The sequence below is a fragment of the Phocoena sinus genome, chromosome X (assembly GCF_008692025.1).
Source record: "Phocoena sinus isolate mPhoSin1 chromosome X, mPhoSin1.pri, whole genome shotgun sequence".
Classification (NCBI taxonomy): domain Eukaryota; kingdom Metazoa; phylum Chordata; class Mammalia; order Artiodactyla; family Phocoenidae; genus Phocoena; species Phocoena sinus.
The window spans coordinates 58,716,642-58,734,862 of NC_045784.1; the positions used below are offsets into that span (position 1 = coordinate 58,716,642).

The 18,221-nt window shown below is 56.0% G+C and overlaps 1 protein-coding gene across 3 annotated transcripts in view; it reads left to right on the forward strand.

Moving 5' to 3' along the window:
* Positions 1 to 16,371, forward strand: part of STARD8 (StAR related lipid transfer domain containing 8) — a 37,730-nt gene extending 21,359 nt beyond the window's left edge. For 2 of the 3 annotated variants that reach the window (XM_032620506.1, XM_032620505.1), the window contains exons 2-14: positions 2,700 to 2,771; positions 5,226 to 5,307; positions 6,282 to 6,345; positions 7,578 to 8,968; positions 9,660 to 9,833; positions 10,828 to 10,987; positions 11,466 to 11,664; positions 12,065 to 12,275; positions 12,544 to 12,658; positions 12,942 to 13,166; positions 14,164 to 14,381; positions 14,482 to 14,658; positions 14,811 to 16,371. In XM_032620506.1, coding sequence (XP_032476397.1) covers positions 6,289 to 6,345; positions 7,578 to 8,968; positions 9,660 to 9,833; positions 10,828 to 10,987; positions 11,466 to 11,664; positions 12,065 to 12,275; positions 12,544 to 12,658; positions 12,942 to 13,166; positions 14,164 to 14,381; positions 14,482 to 14,658; positions 14,811 to 14,928 — 3,045 coding nt within the window. In that variant the 5' untranslated portion in view covers positions 2,700 to 2,771; positions 5,226 to 5,307; positions 6,282 to 6,288 and the 3' untranslated portion in view covers positions 14,929 to 16,371. Of the gene's footprint in view, positions 1 to 2,699; positions 2,772 to 4,081; positions 4,251 to 5,225; positions 5,308 to 6,281; positions 6,346 to 7,577; positions 8,969 to 9,659; positions 9,834 to 10,827; positions 10,988 to 11,465; positions 11,665 to 12,064; positions 12,276 to 12,543; positions 12,659 to 12,941; positions 13,167 to 14,163; positions 14,382 to 14,481; positions 14,659 to 14,810 lie in introns of those variants that run through there. The other variant, XM_032620504.1, reaches the window with a different exon arrangement.
* Positions 16,372 to 18,221: the final 1,850 nt, after the last annotated feature.

The following is an 18,221-nucleotide window of genomic DNA, read 5'->3' on the forward strand; positions in this document are numbered from 1 at the left end:
GAGGTAGGTGATTTATGCCAGCGCTTCTCAAACTTTAATGTGCATGCGGATCGTCTGAGGACCTAGTTAAATGTAGATTCTGATTAAGTAGGTCTGGGATTCTGCCTTTCTAACAAGCTCCCAGGTGATGCCAGTGCTGCTGGTCCAGGGATCATGCTTTGAATAGCAGGGGCTAGAGGCCTCTACATAGGAATGAAAAAACTTGGCGCCCACCTGAGTGAGCTGGTCCCCTTTGCGCCAACCCTGGCCAGGGCCGCTGCCGAGCATTAGGGGAGTGGGCAGCCTGCCCCTCTCCCACGGGACTTGTGACTCAGGCAAGAGGCACAGATGTGTAAGATCAGGACTTCATCACTGCACTCTTCCGCCACCTCCAGGCTCAGGAAGGGCAGTCAGATTCCTCTCTCCTCCCCCTCCTCCTCCTCGTTCTGCCTCTAGCCACGAGTGACCAAGGGCTGCAGTGGTCTTCAAGGGTGTGTTCTTGACATGCAGACCTGTTCCTGGGGACTGGCTCCTCTGCCTTGGGTGGCCGTTCTAGACCTCTGGCCCTTTAGAGGTCACTGTCTCCTTCTGTGTCTGCCTTTCTGGAAGCTCGGACCTGGTCCTTCCTTTGGCACCTCCCCTTTGTCCTAATGACAGGAAAACAAAGCTGCTTGCCTGGAGGGGCTCCGAGGACAGGGATGGGCCTTTTCACGGGGGCGTGGTAGGAGCAGGAGACAGGGAGGTGGCTGTGGCAGCCGGCTCAACTGTCCTAGCAGCAAAACCATATCCCTCAAATGCTGCCTGGGCTGGTGTGAAGTCCCTTTGGGCTACTTTTACCACATCCCGAGATCATCACCGGCCTAGAGACCTGGATCATTTCCTGGGCTTGCATTGCCCCCTGCCAGAGGGGCTGAGGTATTGCTAGCTGGGCTCTGCGGGAACAAACACTTTCCAGTACCTCTCAGAGGTCCTGGTGATTCCTAGATTTCTGTCGTAGGTTGGAAGGTTGTAGTAACGTAAAACACACACATGTGCACACAGATGCAGGTGCAGGTGCGTGCACAGACCGAGGGGCCTGTGGGGGAGTGTGCACAGGTTCATGGTCCCATGCTGATCTATGTGGATCATGGACATGAGCAAACTTGGCTACAGTTACACGCAGAGACAGATGCTGGGACAGCAGCGACCAACGCACATGCTTTCAGAAATGCACAAGTGTTCATCCTCGCCCCACCCGTTTGCCCCCAAAGCCCTCAGGGGCTCCAGAAGCTTCAGAGCCTTCTCTCCTCCCCATCGAATCCTCATTAGTGTGCGACCCTTGAGGAGCCTGTTATTTCTTCTGACCGACTTCCACCTTCGCGCGCTGTTCCCTCCCTTGTCTACCCACCTAGCATCTCTGAAATACCTTTTTGTCCTTTAACTTGTGATTCCTGGCTACCAGAATCTCATCTTGGATTTCCTTGCGGGAGAACACTGGGGAGAGAGCTCTTCCTGTCTTGGAGAACGCCGCCCCCGCCCCCAGTCTCCTTGGAGTCTCCTGGTCACGGGCACTAAGGAAGTAGAAGAAATGTTGGGGGCAGGACTCCGTGGGCAGAGAAGCTCTGCTGAGCCAGCAGCCTCTCTGTGCCCCCAACCACAATGCCAGGTCCCATGTTCCCAGCCCCACTGCTTCCTGGTACCACCTGCGTAGGGAACTGGGCAGTCCCAGGGTTCTGCTGCAGGTACTCAGCCTACCATGGCCAGGAGGACCTCCTTTGTGGCTTCAGTCCAGCTGCAAGTCTCCACTGAGGCTGGCAGGGGTGCCCCACCCTGTGCCAGGCACTCTCAGAGCAGAGGTAGGAGGCTAACCCAGCCATTGCCCTTCAAGACTCCCATAGGCCAGCACTGTCAGCTTGGCAAGCAGCATTGAGTTGTGCCACAAAGAGGCCAAGCCACGGGAGAGTACCGGAACAGTCCTGGGAGGCCCCGTGGGGAGGGAGGGCTGGGACTTGGTGAATGGCGGGGGAGGGAGTGCACTGGGGAAGCTGCCATGTTAGAAGGGGTCGGAACCCCGAGCAGGAGTCAGACTGAGCTTGGACTCCGGCCCCTGCACTCTACTTTGTCAAGTGCGAGACTTGTAGACGAGCCCTTCCTTTCTGAGCCTGTTTGGAGATATGTAAAATGGGCATATTAAAATCTGCGCAGCTTATGGTGTGTGTTAAATGAGATTTGCTTATCAGAGTCCTGGGGAATGTTAGGTATGATGATAGGAAAGAGAATAATAGCTGTTGAACACTGCGTATCCCTAGCTGTACTAGGACGGTCTACCTGGGTCATGGAAGGGGGTAGCTCCCCGGGGGTGGTGGGAGGTGAAGACACAGCAGTGGTTTCTTCCCCTGGCAGTATTCCTTGACCCCAGATGTTCCTGGGAGTTGCTGCTGCTGGTGGTCCTGTTCTTGGGCAGGGGTGGGAGAGTGGGAGGGGGATTGGGACAGTCAGGTAATGAAGCATAAGAGAGGTGTCCCAGCACATCCTGGGAGTAGGGCTTGGGGAGCAGAGGGGAAATCCTAGCTGTGACATGGAGTGAATGTGCCAGCCCGTTTGTGCTTTTGTTGTCATTTCTAGGTCACCAGAGCTGTAAGTACCTCCCTACTGGAGGTGCAGGGGCGCACACCAGGGTGGCTTGGCGCCAGCACCCCCTAATCTCCTTTCTCTGTCTCTCTCCCCCTCATCTGTTTTAGAAGCTGAGGCCAAAAACGCATGCAGGTGGCTCCGAGCGACAGGATTCCCTCAGTATGCTCAGCTTTTTGAAGGTAAGGCCACTCACTGGCTCCCCCTCCCCCACCCCCAAACTTGCCTTATCCCTCCATTTTTCAGCTGGAAAATGGGGTCCCTCAGATCTTTTCTTCAACCACACAAAAAGCTGCATACCCTGGCCCTGCTCCCGTAGTCGCAACCTCTCTCCTACACCATCCTGTCCTATCTCCTGCATGCTCATCAGCTCTCACAAGCTCTGCAGTCACCCGTGTGTTAAAGTATCTTGTCTCAAGCCGGGCCGCTGCTTTGTACCACCACATCTGCTTTGTACTGTTTCTGAGAACCCTATTTACATAGATGCAACATGGAGGGTGCACCCTGGCAGCCCCGCTTTCACCTTCCCTCCCCATGGCCTTATTTCTTTGCTTTCCTTCATTTTTCTGTTTTTCTCTAGAGTTGTTCATACTTGCTGTTTTCAGTTCCCCTCTTCTTCCCACACCCCCACTGTACCCTGGCTTCATCCCTACCTTGCCAACAAAACAGCCCTTGTCAAGCTCACCAGAGATCTCCATGTGGTCAAATTCAGCGGTCACTTCTCAGTCCTGACTTAGTCTCTCAATAGCATTCAGCACAGTTGGCCACTCACTTCAGCTCCTAGAATGTCCTCTTCTCCCGGCTGTCTCTCTGGCTGCCGCTCTCAGTCTCCTTAGCTGACTTGGCTTCCTCTAACTGCTCCTAGTTGTTAGGGTGTCCCAGGGCTCCATCCTGGCCCCTCTTCTCACTCGACATCTCTCTCCCAGGAGATCCTTGTCCAAGTACCATATATATTCTGATGACTCCCCAATGCCTCTCTGTCCAGACCTCAGTCCCAAGCTCCAGATTCATCCCTTCAACTCCGAATTCAGTATCTCTGCTTAGCTGTCTGACAGACGTCTCAAATGTCACCACCTGATGGCACCACCACCACTTAAGCCCCGTATCCAGGCATCATCCTCCGTTCCTCTTTTCCTTTGTCCGCGTATCTAACCCTCCAGCAAGTCCCTTCTCCCTCCAGAATGTGTATATATATATATATATATATATATATATATATATATTTTTTTTTTTTTTTTTTTTTTTTTTTCGGTACGCGGGCCTCTCACTGTTGTGGCCTCTCCCGTTGCGGAGCACAGGCCTCCGGACGCGCAGCCTCAGCGGCCATGGCTCACGGGCCCAGCCGCTCTGCGGCATGTGGGATCTTCCAGGACCGGGGCACGAACCCGTGTCCCCTGCGTCGGCAGGCGGACTCTCAACCACTGCGCCACCAGGGAAGCCCCAGAATATATCTTGAATCCATCCACTTCCTACCACCTTCACTGCCACATAGGTGTGACCCGCTCGCCTGGCCTAGTGCTGCAGCCTCCTTTCTGTGCTCCGTCCTCTACTCTGAATGCACAGCAGCTGGAGGGACCCTGGAAGTGCAGTCCTGACCACATTACTCGGTTACTCTGCTCTGTGTTACTCCTCCGCTGGCTTCATAGCACACCCAGAATGAAGTGAGTGTCAGCACTTTGTTCCCGCCAACGAGACTGCGTCACCCAGCTTCCACATACTTCTCTCTGCTTTGCTCACTACTCTGTGGGCTGCTTTCTACCACTTGCGCACACCAGGCTCTAGCCCTCCTTGGAGCCTTAGTTTTGGTCCTGCCTGGGACTTTTTCCCAGGCTCTTTGCACGGCTGACCCCTTCTCACTCTTCAGGGCTCAGCTCAGGAGTCACCACCTTAGCAAGGCCTCTCTTTACCCCGTCACCCTGGCTCATGTCTTTGCTAGCATTTATAACTGCATAGTTTGTTTCCCTCACATATTGTTCACTGTCTGTTGCCCCTGTGACAATATAAACTCCATGTAGGCTTGGATCAGTTTAGTCTCATTCACTGTTGTGTCCCCAGTGCCTGGCACAAAGTCGATGCTCAATTAATAATAGTAAATGAGTCCATGGGCTTGTTTTACCAGTAAGGCAGAGAGGCGTGGGATTTGGGGATGCTACTTCCTCTTCCCCCACTCCTTCCTGTTTCCCAGACCCAAGGGAGTGGGTGGCCTTGCTCTGAGCAGTAGTGGAAGCGAGGTGTTGTTTGGCTGCACACGCACAGTCCTTGCTCTCTCCCTGGTCTCCCCGGTTCACCTTGGGTCAGGGAAGAGGTTCCCTGTCCGAGCAGCCCAAGATGCAGAGGGGACTGGAGGAGCCCACATGGGCTCTTGGCAGCCACTCGGGGCCTCGAGCCTGCCGTCCCCCATGGACCTGCCAAAACTGACGCATGGGTCCTCTTGTCCAGCTTGACCCTCCTATCCTTTCCTTGACCTTCCCCCAACGGCCAACCATGAGCTCCCTGGGCCCCTCCTTCGCTGCAGCCTTTCCCCTGCCTGCCTGCCTCCCCACTTCCTGGGCCCCCTTCTTCTCGCTCAAGGGTCGCTGGCACTGAGTTTCTAACCTGCCACCCTCGACTCATCTTGGCTTTTCTCTGGCATACAGAAGGTTCGTTTCCTGTGGATATTGGCTCTGTGAAGAAGGACCACGGTTTTCTGGACGAGGACTCTTTGGGGGCCTTGTGCAGGTAGGGGTGCTAAGGGCCAGGCCTGGGAGGTCAGGGGCCTGGCTTGGGGCTTCCTCATGGGAAAAAGCAATCCTTGTCCCCTCTGACAGAGGAGGAGCCTGCCTATTAACAGAGCTCATCTGGTGCAGTCACGCTGTTCACTCTGTCTACTGTGTCTGTGACATCCTCACCCACCCAGGCACTAGAAAGCCAAGGTCTAGCCTTGATTCTTTTTTCCATTCAGTTAGAGCCTCCAAACATTCCTCTGATTTGTCCCCTCTCTACTTGTTTGAGGCCAAACCACGACTTCTTGGATTCATCCTCCTAACTGGCCTTCCTGCCTGCCGGCTCTGCATCCCCCTCCTTGCTGTGATCCGACTTCCCTATAGCCACCAGAGTCAGCTTCCCAGTGTGTACTCGTATGCTTCAAATGTCTCGCTGTCTGCAGGGAGAAGTCCAGAGCTTTTTCAGCATGACACCTGAGGCCTTTTGCAACCTGGCTTTGACTGACCTTATCAGCCTCAGTCCTCCCCTCACACACACACTGGTCTGTTTACTGACCGTTCCCCCTCTCTACATTGTCACAGGCTCTTATCGAAGCCTGGTATATGAGTCCCTGTTTCTCTCTCCCTCTGAAGCCTATTTCTGTTCTCCAGCAAGTCTTCCCTGACTGCATTCCCCTGCCTTCATGGAAGTTCCTTGTCCTACCCCCTGTGTGCCTGCTGTGCCTTCTGTCTACTCTGCTTTTGAACATGTCCCATTTCTGTAGTGGGTTTTCCCACATCTATCTATATGTTCCCAGAGGGCAGAGCCCATAATCTCCACAGCATCATGTCTGGCACTGAAACCTTCATGAACACGGGGACTTGGGAGAAGTTTTGATGTCTTGGGCACGCAAAGCAGTGGGTGGCGTCTTGGGAGTGTCTCGGCAGGCTGTGTCCTGCAGGCTCTGGGGCTTGGGACCCTTGAGTGAACCCTGCTTTGTTTCCTTGCAGGAGGCTGATGACCTTGAACAGTTGTGCCTCGATGAAACTGGAGGTTCATTTTCAATGCAAGCAGGTGAGTTAGGACAAGAGTAGGCTCTGTGGTCTTGTGGGGAACCCAGGTCAAACAAAAACCACTTATGAAACTAGCTCCAGTGTCCTGTGAGTCTGGGCTGTCTGGAGCACTGCCTTGCTCCAGCCTGGGAGTGGGGTGTAGGGGGCTGTATGAGGCTGTTGGGTTTTGGTGAGCCTGGTCTCAAAGTTGGGGTGTGAGAACAAGTACCTTGGCCCACAGCCTTACCCACCCCCCCTCAGCCCACCCCTACCTCCTGGACTTACTGATAACCTGACCTAGTGATGGCCGTCCCTCAGGGAAATCCATCTGCCTACACTGCTCTGTGATGGCAAAAATTCCTTGACTAGGGGCCAGAGACAGAATAATGTGATGGAAAATCATGGCCTATATGGTCTTAGAAGTCAGGATCCCCAACCTCACCCCACAGGGTCTTACCCCACTGAGCCTCATTTTCTCCATCTCTGCAGTGAATTGGGGGTGGCATTAATAGTCTCCAGAGGCCTTTCTGACTCCGCCCATATGGGATTGTAGAAACGGAGAGGGCTCTTGGTCTGCATGTAGCCCTGGAATGTGGGCCGGATGAACCCATCCTTCCCTGGGGTCAGGCTTTGTGGCTTTTCTCTGGAGCTTTTCCTACCAGAGTCCTGCCATCTCCAAGTTGCCAGAGCACTGGCCCGGGAAGCAGGAGACACCTGGCGGCTGGTCCCAGCTTTGCACTGACTTTTCAGTGACCTTGGACAAGCCTCTTCCCGTCTCTGGTCCTCAGTTTCCCCACTTTGCAAATTAGAAAACTAGAAAATCTAAAATATCCTTTCTAGCTCTGCCATTCTGGGATTCGAATCTAAGAGTATAGGCTAGAGACTCACTGGGAGGCTGCTGAGAACAGGAGGTCAAGATGCTTGGATTCTAGCCCTGGCCCTGTTACCGACTTACTGCAGACATTGTATGACCTTGGGCAAGTGGCTTCTCATTTGTTTGGGTTTCCCTATCTATGAAATGGGGAAGAATTTGATTGATCAGATGACCACTACCCTCCATCTGGGCTTCCTCCATGACCCCTAGCTTCTTCTGGCAATCCCAGATCCAGTTCCCCCCTCCTAGGACGTGTTCTCAGCCAGAGAGCAGGGCCCTTTGCCCCAAAGTCCCCCAAGAGCTTGGAGGCAGAGAGTGGAGCCCAAGCAAGGGCTCGTGGGCTGGACACCTCTGACCCCACCCTGTGGCGCCCTTCCCAGAATGAAGACTCAGAGGAGGAAGAGCATTGTACCATCAGCAACCACTGGGCCTTCCAGAGAGAAAGTAAGCGCTGGTCTCACGTGGGCTCCTCTGACCTGCTGGCCCCACCGAGCCCTGGCCTGCCAGTGACCTCCAGCTGTGAGAGCGTCCTCACTGAGCTTAGTGCCACCTCCCTGCCAGCCATCACTGTGAGCCTACCACCCGAGCCAGTGGACCTGCCCTTGCTAGGCTGTGCTCCCAGCCCAAGTGGCCGGCCCTTCCTCAGCCCCACTCAGGACCAGGAGACTCCACAAGACAAAGCCAAGAAGCACCGTTCCCGGAGCTTCCTCAAGCACCTTGAGTCTCTGAGGCGGAAGGAAAAGGGTGGCAGCCGGCAAGCAGAGCCAGAGCGTAGTTCAGCCGCCTCGGAGAAGGCCACCAAAGCCACCTCTTTCCGAAGTCGCCGTGGCTTCCTCTACAGGGCCAAGAGCCGGGCGGCCACCTCAGCCAGTGGCAGTGGCACTGAGACCCAGAGGGCCTGGGAGGCCTGGCCCGTGGCCACATTCCAGCGTCCTCAGCGGGCACACTGGGGTGACTGCCTGGTGCACGTGCCCAGGGACCACAAACCAGGCACATTCCCTCGCTCCCTGTCCATTGAGAGCCTGTGCCCTGAGGGTGGACACCACCTGGCAGATCGGCAGCCAGGTAGCTGCTGGGGCTATGAAGGGCGCCGGGGCTCCTGTGGCTCCACGGGCAGCCACGCCAGCACCTATGACAACATGCCTGAGCTGTACCCAGCTGAGCCTGTCCTGGCTGGTGCCGAGGCTGAAGAGAAGGAGCAGGGTGGGGACAGCCACACTCACCTGGATGACATCCTCCAACACGTGTGGGGGCTGCAGCAGCGGGTGGAGCTCTGGTCTCAGGCCATGTACCCAGACCTGGGGCCTGGAGATAAGGAAGAGGAAGAAGAGGAGGAAGCCACTTCATCAGTAGAAATAGCCACCAGTGGAGTGGAAGGCCAGACCGATGAGGCTCGGGCCCAGGGAGAGGCTCCAGCCCTCAGGGAGTCCTCAGCCCTGGGCCAGGCGGATGTCCAGCCAGGAGTCCCGGCTCAGGCTCAGGCCCCAGCTGAGGCTGAACTTCTGGCACTGGCAGAGGCCGGGGCCCCCGGCTTGGCTCAGGATCGTGAGCAGGAGGCAAATTCAGGCGGGGAACCCACCTCTGCCTCCAGTCTGTCTGTGGAAGAAGGACACTCCATTTCTGACACTGTGGCCTCCTCCAGTGAGCTGGACAGTAGCGGGAACTCCACAAACGAGACTGAGGCCACAGGGTCCCTGGCTGGACTCCAGGCATCGGCACCCCGTGAACGACGAGATTCAGGTGTTGGGGCCTCACTTACCAGACCCTACAGGTGGGAGTTCAGGGTAGGGTTGGGGCAGGGCTTCTGTTGTCCCTCTCTCTCTCTTTCCCCCATCTCCCTGTCCCTCTCCCTCCCGTCATCTCTCCCCCTACCCCGTTTCTCTCTTCCCTTCCTCTTTCCCTCCTCACTCCCCCAAGCCAATTTCTTCATCACAAGGCGCAGGGGCAAGTTCTTAGGGGCTGAGTGATTGCCAGCTGGAATCCAGTCCCAGAAGAGAAACAGAAAGAGTAATGGGATCAGGAATCTGGAATGTGAGGTTCAGGACCTGCCTCTGCCATGGCCTTGCGCAAACTGTGGCTCCTTTTGGGTCTCAGTTGCCCCATGTGTAAATCAAGGGCATCACAGGAGATGGTCTCTGATCCCCAGCTTCACTATTCTGGGTTTCTCAGAGCAGCCCCTCCACTGCAGTCTTGAAAGGAAGGGGGACTGATACTGTTTGCTGGCACTAGATGGGCCTGAGCCCTGTGCCACCCTTTCTGACAGCATCTGGCCGCTGTGCAGCCCTGGAAACCAAGACTAAGCTTTCTCCACCCTGGGGCCCAGCATCATTGCTGACAGTGGTCCCTTCTCCTTGTATATTTTTTCTTTTGGGGAAAAACAAAAAGACCAGAAGAACACAATTTTACTAAGGTTTACTGAAACCTGCTCCTCTGGCCTTCTCTACCCCCTCACCCCTCACCAGGAAGCTCCGTTGGCACAGCTTCCAGAACTCCCACCGGCCCAGCCTCAACTCAGAGTCGCTGGAGATCAACCGGCAGTTTGCCAGCCAGATCCACCTCTTGCACAAGGGCTCACTGCTGCGGCTCACCGCCTTCATGGAGAAGTACACTGTCCCCCACAAACAGGGCTGGGTCTGGTGAGTCCTGGGCCATGGTGGGCACCAAGCTGCTCATCCAAGTCCTGGATCCCTCTCTGCCCCCACTCCAGGGCCCTGGGAGGGTCACCCTCAGAAGGTGGGTGCAGGCAGGTGGAGCCCCTGGGCCAGTGGAGTGGTGGGATGCGCCAGGAGGCTGGAGAGGTCAGTGTGGCTCTGGGTGGCAAATGTATGTCTGTGGGGGATGCACATGGGATTCACATGAGTGTGTGCCATGAATGAGGAGGGGTGGGGTGGAGGTTGGGATCCCAGGCCCCCCAGCTACACCTCCTCCTCCTCCATCCCAGTTTCCACGCTGCCACCAGGGAGATTGTCCTAATATGCATCTTTGGTGGTCACTCTCCTGACAGATACCCTCCTGTGGCTCCCCATTGCCAAAGAATACGGTCCAGTTTCCTTCCCATCATGATCCTTTCACGTTCCAACCCCGCCTCATCTGTCAGGCTCTTTAGTCCGCCATACCCAAGCAACACCACCATACAGGCCAGCAGACTAGTCACCCTTCTCTGAATGCACCACGCTCTTGTTCCTGCCTCTTTGCCTTTGCCCATGCTGTTCTCTCTGCCTGGAATGTCTTTTTCCCATTTATCCTCTGGGACAAGGCCTACCCATCCCTTAAGAGCCAGCTGAATTTCCACCTTCTCTCTGAAGCCTTCCCTGACCCCCTAGGTACATACAATTCCCCTCCCTCGTGGGTCTTCCCCTAAGTTCTTGGCATACTCCTGGCCACATGCATTGTCACTGCCTGTCAATGCGGTCATCTCCTTGACCAGACTGAGAGCTCCCTGTGTTCCTCTGGGACTCCCTAGGACTGGGCCCAGAGCAGGTGCTCAATGAATGTTGCCTCTGGGGAGATGGCATGTTTCTTACCCTGCTCACCCACACCTGAGTCCCCCAAGACTGCAGACAGAGTCTCCAAGCTGTGTCTGGGCCTACCCCATCCTTGTTCCTGATCTTTTGTCCCTCCCCCAAACAGGTCAGTGCCCAAGTTCATGAAGAGGAACAAGACACCGGACTACCGGGGTCAGCACGTGTTTGGGGTGCCGCCCCTCATCCATGTGCAGCGCACAGGCCAGCCACTACCCCAGAGCATTCAGCAAGCCATGCGCTACCTGCGTAGCCAGTGCCTGGACCAGGTGAGGCCTTCTGGGGAGCACGAAGAGAGGTGGTGATGGGAAGGAAGTCCAAGGCTGAGGGATTAGGGAGGGGAGCTGCTCTGGCCTTCCCCCTGGGTTGGGCTGGCCCACCAGAAGCTTTTCCTATCCTCAGGAAGGCCCGACAGGGATGGACCCAAAGCTCCCTTCTGCCCGGCTCTGTGCCAGCTTTTTTCTGGCCCAGGCGCATTGGCCCCCACCTTCCAGGAGCCCGCCTTAGCCTAGGTCCTCGTTCTCCTACTCATCTCCACTAAAGCCATCTTTCTCCTTGGCCCCAAGGCTATAAACACCCTTCTCTTTGGTTTTGCCGTTTCTCTCCTACCCTGCCCAGCAGGAAGCTTGCCAGGCTTGGATGTCTCTGGGGTGGCCTACGCTCCTAACACACACGGTCTAGGGCTGGCCTCACAGTCTCCCTCCCACCCCTGCATGTCTCCCTCTCTCCCTCCCCTGCACGGGCCAGGTGGGCATCTTCCGCAAATCCGGGGTGAAGTCCAGGATCCAGAACCTGCGTCAAATGAATGAGACCTCCCCCGACAACGTCTGCTACGAGGGCCAGTCTGCCTATGATGTGGCTGACCTGCTGAAGCAGTATTTCCGGGACCTGCCTGAGCCAATCTTCACCAGCAAGCTCACTACCACTTTCCTACAGATCTACCAGCGTGAGTCGCCTGCACCTATCCTCAGTAACCTGCCAGGTTCTCGGCCTCCCTGAATCCTAGGGCTTGTGGAGGATAAACCTTGTGCAGGCAAGTGTAGCTGCGCCCATGAGCTCGGTGGAAGATTTACTATGCCGAGTTGGAAAGGTCCTTAGAGACCACATTCTATGCCCCAAACCCATTATATGGACTGAGGCCCTGAGGAATGGCAGGGACTTCCCCAAGCTCATGCTTCGCATTACAGCCGGGCTTGATCTAGCACCCAGAGACCTTCCAGAGTCCACCTTCCCCCTCACCAACTTCCCCTTGGGACCACTGTGCCTTCTGCATTCCTGGAAGCAGGAAGCTTGCTGCCAGCGGCTCTCAGGGAATAAGGAAGCCCTTCTGTCTGCCTTCCTCACAGTCCTCCCCAAGGATCAATGGTTGGCAGCCGCGCAAGCCGCCACCTTGCTGCTCCCCGATGAGAACCGAGAGGTGCTACAGACCCTGCTCTATTTCCTAAGCGACATTGCCTCTGCTGAGGAAAACCAGATGACAGCTGGTAACCTGGCTGTGTGCCTGGCACCTTCCATCTTCCACCTCAACGTCTCCAAGAAGGATAACCCCTCCCCCAGGTGAAACAGGGCAAGGCATTGGCAGGGCCAAGCAGGAAGGGTTTGGGCCCCATTGGCTTTTGGGCCCTGGATGCTTGGCACTGCAGTTCCCAGGCATCAACACAAGGGGCCAGCCTGACTCCTCAGGGGCCCCGGGCTGGTTGGATGGTGTGAAGCAGGGTCTTCAAAAGGGCAGCAGGTTGTTTTGTGTTCAGGACTGGCACACAGGCTTCTGGGGAGCTTGGCTTGTGCCCTCGTGCCAGCCTCTCTTCCTGGCCCTTCCCTCCAGGATCAAGAGCAAACGTAGCCTGGTTGGCCGGCCAGGCCCTAAGGACTTGAGTGAGAACATGGCTGCCACCCAGGGCCTGTCACACATGATCAGTGACTGCAAGAAACTTTTCCAGGTGAGTCACTCTAGGCCATGGTGCCTACTTCCCAGACCCGGCAGAAGCAACATGCCTGACCTTTGCACCCTTAGTCAGGGATAGGGCGCATCTTGACACATAATGCTTCAACGTCCTGCTTTCGGCTCTTCCCCTACAAAGTTTTTCATCTACCACACCGCAGTAGCCAGGTCTCTCCGCTCCCTTAAAACGAACCTGGCAGACCCCGTGGGCTCTGGGACTGGGCGTCCCTGACTCTGCTGCTTCCCATGGCCCCCAGCCTGGTGTGTGTGTGCTTTCCCAGGTGCCCCAGGACATGGTGCTACAACTGTGTGGCTCCTACAGTGCAGCTGAGCTCAGCCCTCCGGGCCCAGCCCTGGCTGAGCTGCGGCAGGCCCGAGCTTCTGGCATGAGCCTGAGCCTCTACATGGAAGAGAGCATCCAGGAGCTGCTGCGCGATGCCGCTGAGCGCTTCAAGGGCTGGATGAGTGTGCCAGGGCCCCAGAACACGGAGCTGGCTTGCAGGAAGGTGAGGACCACGCTGCCCAGGGTGACGGTGGGGCCGGGAGAGGGCAGAGTGCAGGCTGTGTGCGGGGATCCTCAAGGAAGGAGCTGCCCCCGCCTGTCTCGCTGTGCTTCCGCCTGATATGATACTTGGAGAATGTCAGCCAGCAGAGCGAGGACCTTAAGGAAGTGAGAAGCAAATGAGACCAGGGCTCTCTCTCTCAGGGAGCACCTGCCGGAATTATCTTCCCAAAAGCCCACTCCAGACATGTCACTACTTTTAGAGCCTCACCTGCCATCCCTACCTGCACTGCAGTCACGCTGAGCTCCTCACGTTTCCACCTTTGTGCTTCCACCCCTGCTGTCCTCCTGCCTGGACCTGCCCCAAGCATTATATTTCCGCAGCCATCTTCAGCCCCAGCTTGATACGCTCCTCCTCCATTCAGAGCCTCCAGTCATACCCCAGGCTGGAGGTGACTTCCCTCTGTCCTTCTCTTGGCACTAGCCATGTTCTTTCTCGGATTCTGATTATAAGTAACACTGCAGGCCCAAGGTTTGCCATGGATAAACCGGTCATAGTAAAAGCTTCTTTACAGGGTCAGGGTGAGAAGCGTGCACAGGGCCTGGCACATGCAAAAGGCTCAGGAAGTGGCGGCGTTTGTTGCCATGCACGTGTTCCGCTTCCCACACTAGACGGGGAGTTCCTTGAGGATGACCACCATATTCAGTTCCAGAAATTCCAAGCACTGTGCCCATTGCTTGGTAGAGCCTCGTAGGCCTCGGAGAATGTGTGTCCTGTCATCTCTTTGTGCTCTTGAGCAGGCGGAAGAGCAGAAATTTGGAAAGGAGGAAGAGGACAGGGAGCGCAGGGCTGGCCTGTCTGGATCTGGCTGGGGTTAGCGGAGTAGTCCTGCCGCCTTCCCTTGTTGGGGGCTGGAGTGAGGGCAGGCCGGGGCCCAGGGGTGGATTGGGAGTTCTCCGGCCCTGACAGCTTCCCCCGTCCCCACTCCTGTGGCTCGCAGGCACCAGACGGGCACCCGCTGTGTGTGTGGAAGGCATCCACAGAAGTGGCTGCCCCTCCGGCCGTGGTGCTACACCGCGTCCTGCGGGAGAGGGCCCTCTGGGATGAGGACCTTCTGCGGGCCCAGGTGTTGGAAGCCCTGATGCCGGGTGTGGAGCTGTACCACTACGTCACCGACAGCATGGCACCCCATCCCTGCCGCGACTTCGTGGTGCTCCGGTGAGGGGCTTGAGCTGTCACCCTGCTGTACTTGGGGGACTGAGGAGGTGGGGTGGGAACCGGCGCCAGGAAGCTGAATGTGTGTGTCCCTTCCCCACAGGATGTGGCGCTCTGACCTGCCCCGTGGGGGTTGCCTCCTCGTCTCTCAGTCCCTGGATCCTGAGCAACCCGTGCCGGAGTCGGGGGTGCGGGCCCTGATGCTCACTTCCCAGTACCTCATGGAACCTTGCGGCCTGGGCCGCTCCCGGCTCACTCACATCTGCCGCGCTGACCTCAGGTACCAGGCCACCTCAGCCCTGCGCCCCCCCCCCCCGCCCCACCTCTACGCCCTGCCCCTGATCCTGGGGAGCAAGTCCTGTCTTCCTTGTCCCTGGCAAGGGCTCCAGGGAAGTACCCACAGCTCATGGCTTCCTGCTTCTACTTCCCCAGGGGCCGTTCTCCTGACTGGTACAACAAAGTCTTCGGGCACCTGTGTGCCATGGAGGTGGCAAAGATCCGGGATTCCTTCCCGACCCTGCAGGCAGCTGGCCCTGAGACAAAGTTGTGAGCCTTGGCCTGGTCCCAGATTGGCACCACTCAGGCCCCCTGGCACCAACTCAGTGAGGGGGAATGAGAGCAGAGCAGCCCTCGGATGGATGCTGCTTCCAAGGGTAGAGGCAAGGCCATGCGGTCGCCCTTACTTCCTGAAGCTCCTCCATATGTACAGGGAAGGAAAAGAGAATTTCAGTGTCCTGTCTCCACTCCACCTCCACCCCCAAACCTGTGTTCTGCCCTCCCGAGAGAGTGGAGTCATTTTTGGAGCAGGAAGACGGCTACTGCCCTTCAAGTCCAAGGAGCCACCAGTCAGTCTGAAGCCTTCCCAGCTCCTCCGCCTGTGGGTGAGGAGGCGGAGGGTAGTGTGTGCTCCTAGCACTCTGCCATCCTGAGAGGCCAAGCTATCCTGTTTGGTGCTAGGGTCCCTTTGAGTTTGGACAGGAGGTTCTGGTAGTGCCTTTGGGCCCAACATTGGTCCTAAACTGGTTTCTGCAGAGAATTTGGACTGCAGTGGATAGGCACAGGGGCAGAGCACAGGGCAGCCCCAGCCACCATGAGCTGTTTGATTTGTGTAAATATGATGCTGATTTTTATGAGGCTGATTCAAAGAGGAGGCACTGATGGGTCCCAGTAGGTGACATGACGATTTGGGATAGCTTGGGATGTGAGAGTGGGGGGAACCTTCCTTTCTCAGATCTCAAGAGACCAATGAACCAATCTCCCCTGACTCGGGCCCCATACTTTATCTGCCACTCCCTGGGGTCCTGTGTAGCCATTGGCCACGCACTGCCATGTCTAGAGGGTAAACAGCCTCGCTCCCACCACACGGGCTGAGCAAAAGCAGATGGTGGTGAGGAGACACTATCGATGTCCGCGTCGCTTTTCTCGCTCTTCCTGCCTGCGTTAGCAGGCTGATATGACAGTCCCTTCCTCCAGCAGAGACCTGGCCCCTGGTTCAAGCAGCCAGCCAGTCAGATGGAAGGGCATAATGTCATCTCAGCCTGCTGGGGCTTGATCCAAACCTGACCCATCCCACCCACCAACCATCTTGGTTCACGTGCAAGGTCAAACGCCAAACGCCAGCTGGTGCTTTATTATCGTTTTTGGCTGAATAAACTGGAGTGGGATGGGTTCCAGCCAGTCAGTTGTAATGTTTAAACCTATCTATCTATTTTATTTGTATCTGTAAGTACTGTACAGTCAGAATATAAAAAATGTATTTGTGTATATATATAGATACATATATACACACACACATCTATATATACACACGCACGCGCACACACACACACACACACACACACACGTATTCTATCATTAGTGTACCATAATCTGTTGGGTGGGGGCAGGGGTCTGGAAAGCCTCGGCGGGAAGGGCACTTAAGATGAGACAGGGGAGGTGGAGAGCATGGTCCGTGTGACCACCCCTAGTGGAACAATAAAGCATTCCTACAGATGCGCTCTGTCTGTGTGGTTGTCTTTGCTGAGACGGTGGGCCAGGGACAAGAGGCAAATTACGATGCAGTTTCGGTGTTAGGGTCAGAGGTTGTACGTGTTACCAACGTAGGACTTGAGGGAGGCCGCAGGAGAAATGGGGAAGGGCCTCAGCCTTTCTCTTCGGGAGATGATTGGGGCTGGGGAGAGGCAGGATTCTGAGCAGCCCCCAACATGACCTCATGCATCCTGACGATAGCCCTATGGAGGGATGCCTTTGCTATGCTGTCCTGTCTTCCCCTGCTGCACATGGCTCAAGCTGAAGGAGGAAGAATAGAGACCCAGGCTCAAGAGGCTTGGGGACCCTGTTCTACCCATAAGCCAGCCTGATACAGGTCTCAGTGCCTCAAGGCAGCCCCTGGCCTGGCTCCAGTGGCCGGCAAAGAGAGGCCCCTCATATAGACTTCCTGCTTTCTTTGCCACATCGCTGTAGCCATAAAATCCCCAAGCTCCGAGGGGCAGCTAGAGAGAGAGTACAGGCTTTGCAATCAGTCTGTTTGCATCCTTTGAGCGCTGTTGAGTAGCCTGGGGTAAACAAGTCCTGTTCTTTCTCTTTCTCTGAACCTCAGCTTCCTCTTGGGCCAAACAGCCCGGTGATCACCTCATCACAAGTCTGGCTCAGTAAGTGTTCAGCACTTACACTAGGTGTCTGTCAAGTCCCATTTCTCTGTCACTTTCTTCCAATCTCTTCTTCTGGGTTCAGCTGTACCTACATGCCTCTGGCCTTTCCTCACTGCTGCTGCCTGGGGGTCTTGGCTAAACCTGGAGGGGAGTGAGGTGGAGCAGAGAACCTGTCAGCCCCTTGACTTTGGGAAAACAATGAAGGCGCCCCGCGTGTGATGTAGGATGGGAGATCACTCAAGCAGCTCTAGTGTTAGGGGACACCAGCGTGAAGCTCGAGCCAGTACTTTTCATGGCAGGCAGCCAGGGGAACTTCTGGCACAGGTACTGCCCCACCTGGTCATGGAAGAAGGCCGTGGTGATGGTACAGAGGATACGGTTGAGCATGCTGTTCGTGGGTGGCATGAAAATGCCAGGAGACAGAAAAGAGTTATGGAGGAGGTTCTTGGAAGGGCCAGAGAATTTCCCGTGTTTCAGCTCTGGACTCTGAGGCCCTGGACCAGTTGCCCGGTGTGGCTCCTCTATGTTTGGCACTTTAGGAGAGGTAGTACCAAGCAGGGGAGCTGCTCTGGGCCTTTATGCAGTGTTACCCCCCTGCATAAAGCAGAAGCTTCCATTCCTCCATCCTGGCATCTCTGTCTGGCCCACCATGCAGTCTGTGAATGGACTGCCATGGCTTATAGACATCGGAGTGGGTATCGTGATGATGAGGCCGCCCAGGCCACTCACTCCCACACGTGGCAGGCACCACCCATGGCCATTTCTAACCCTCAGTCTTGTACCTTGATCCACCTCGAGTTGGCCCTTTCCCTGGTGCCAGAAAATTCTCACCCTCAAATTCCCAACCCCATTGCCTGTACGTTCTACTCTTATGCTTTCCCCGACCCAGTGAAACCAGGCTGTGGGTGAATCCCACATGGGAACTGAACAATCTGTCCACGAGCATCAGTCTGTTATTTTCTAGTCTCCAGAGCCCTGTTGCCAGAGTGGCTGAGGGTAGATGGTAGACAAACCCAGGCTCAGAACTAGCTATATCATCACCTGGCTCTGTGACCTTAAGTGGCACACGTAACATTTCTGATTTGGTTTTCCTCAAGGGTGTCATCAGGGTTAAATGAGCCAGCGATTGTGAATATGGCTACACAGTGCCTAGGACATGGCGGACATGAATAAATGGTAGTCTCCCCTGCCC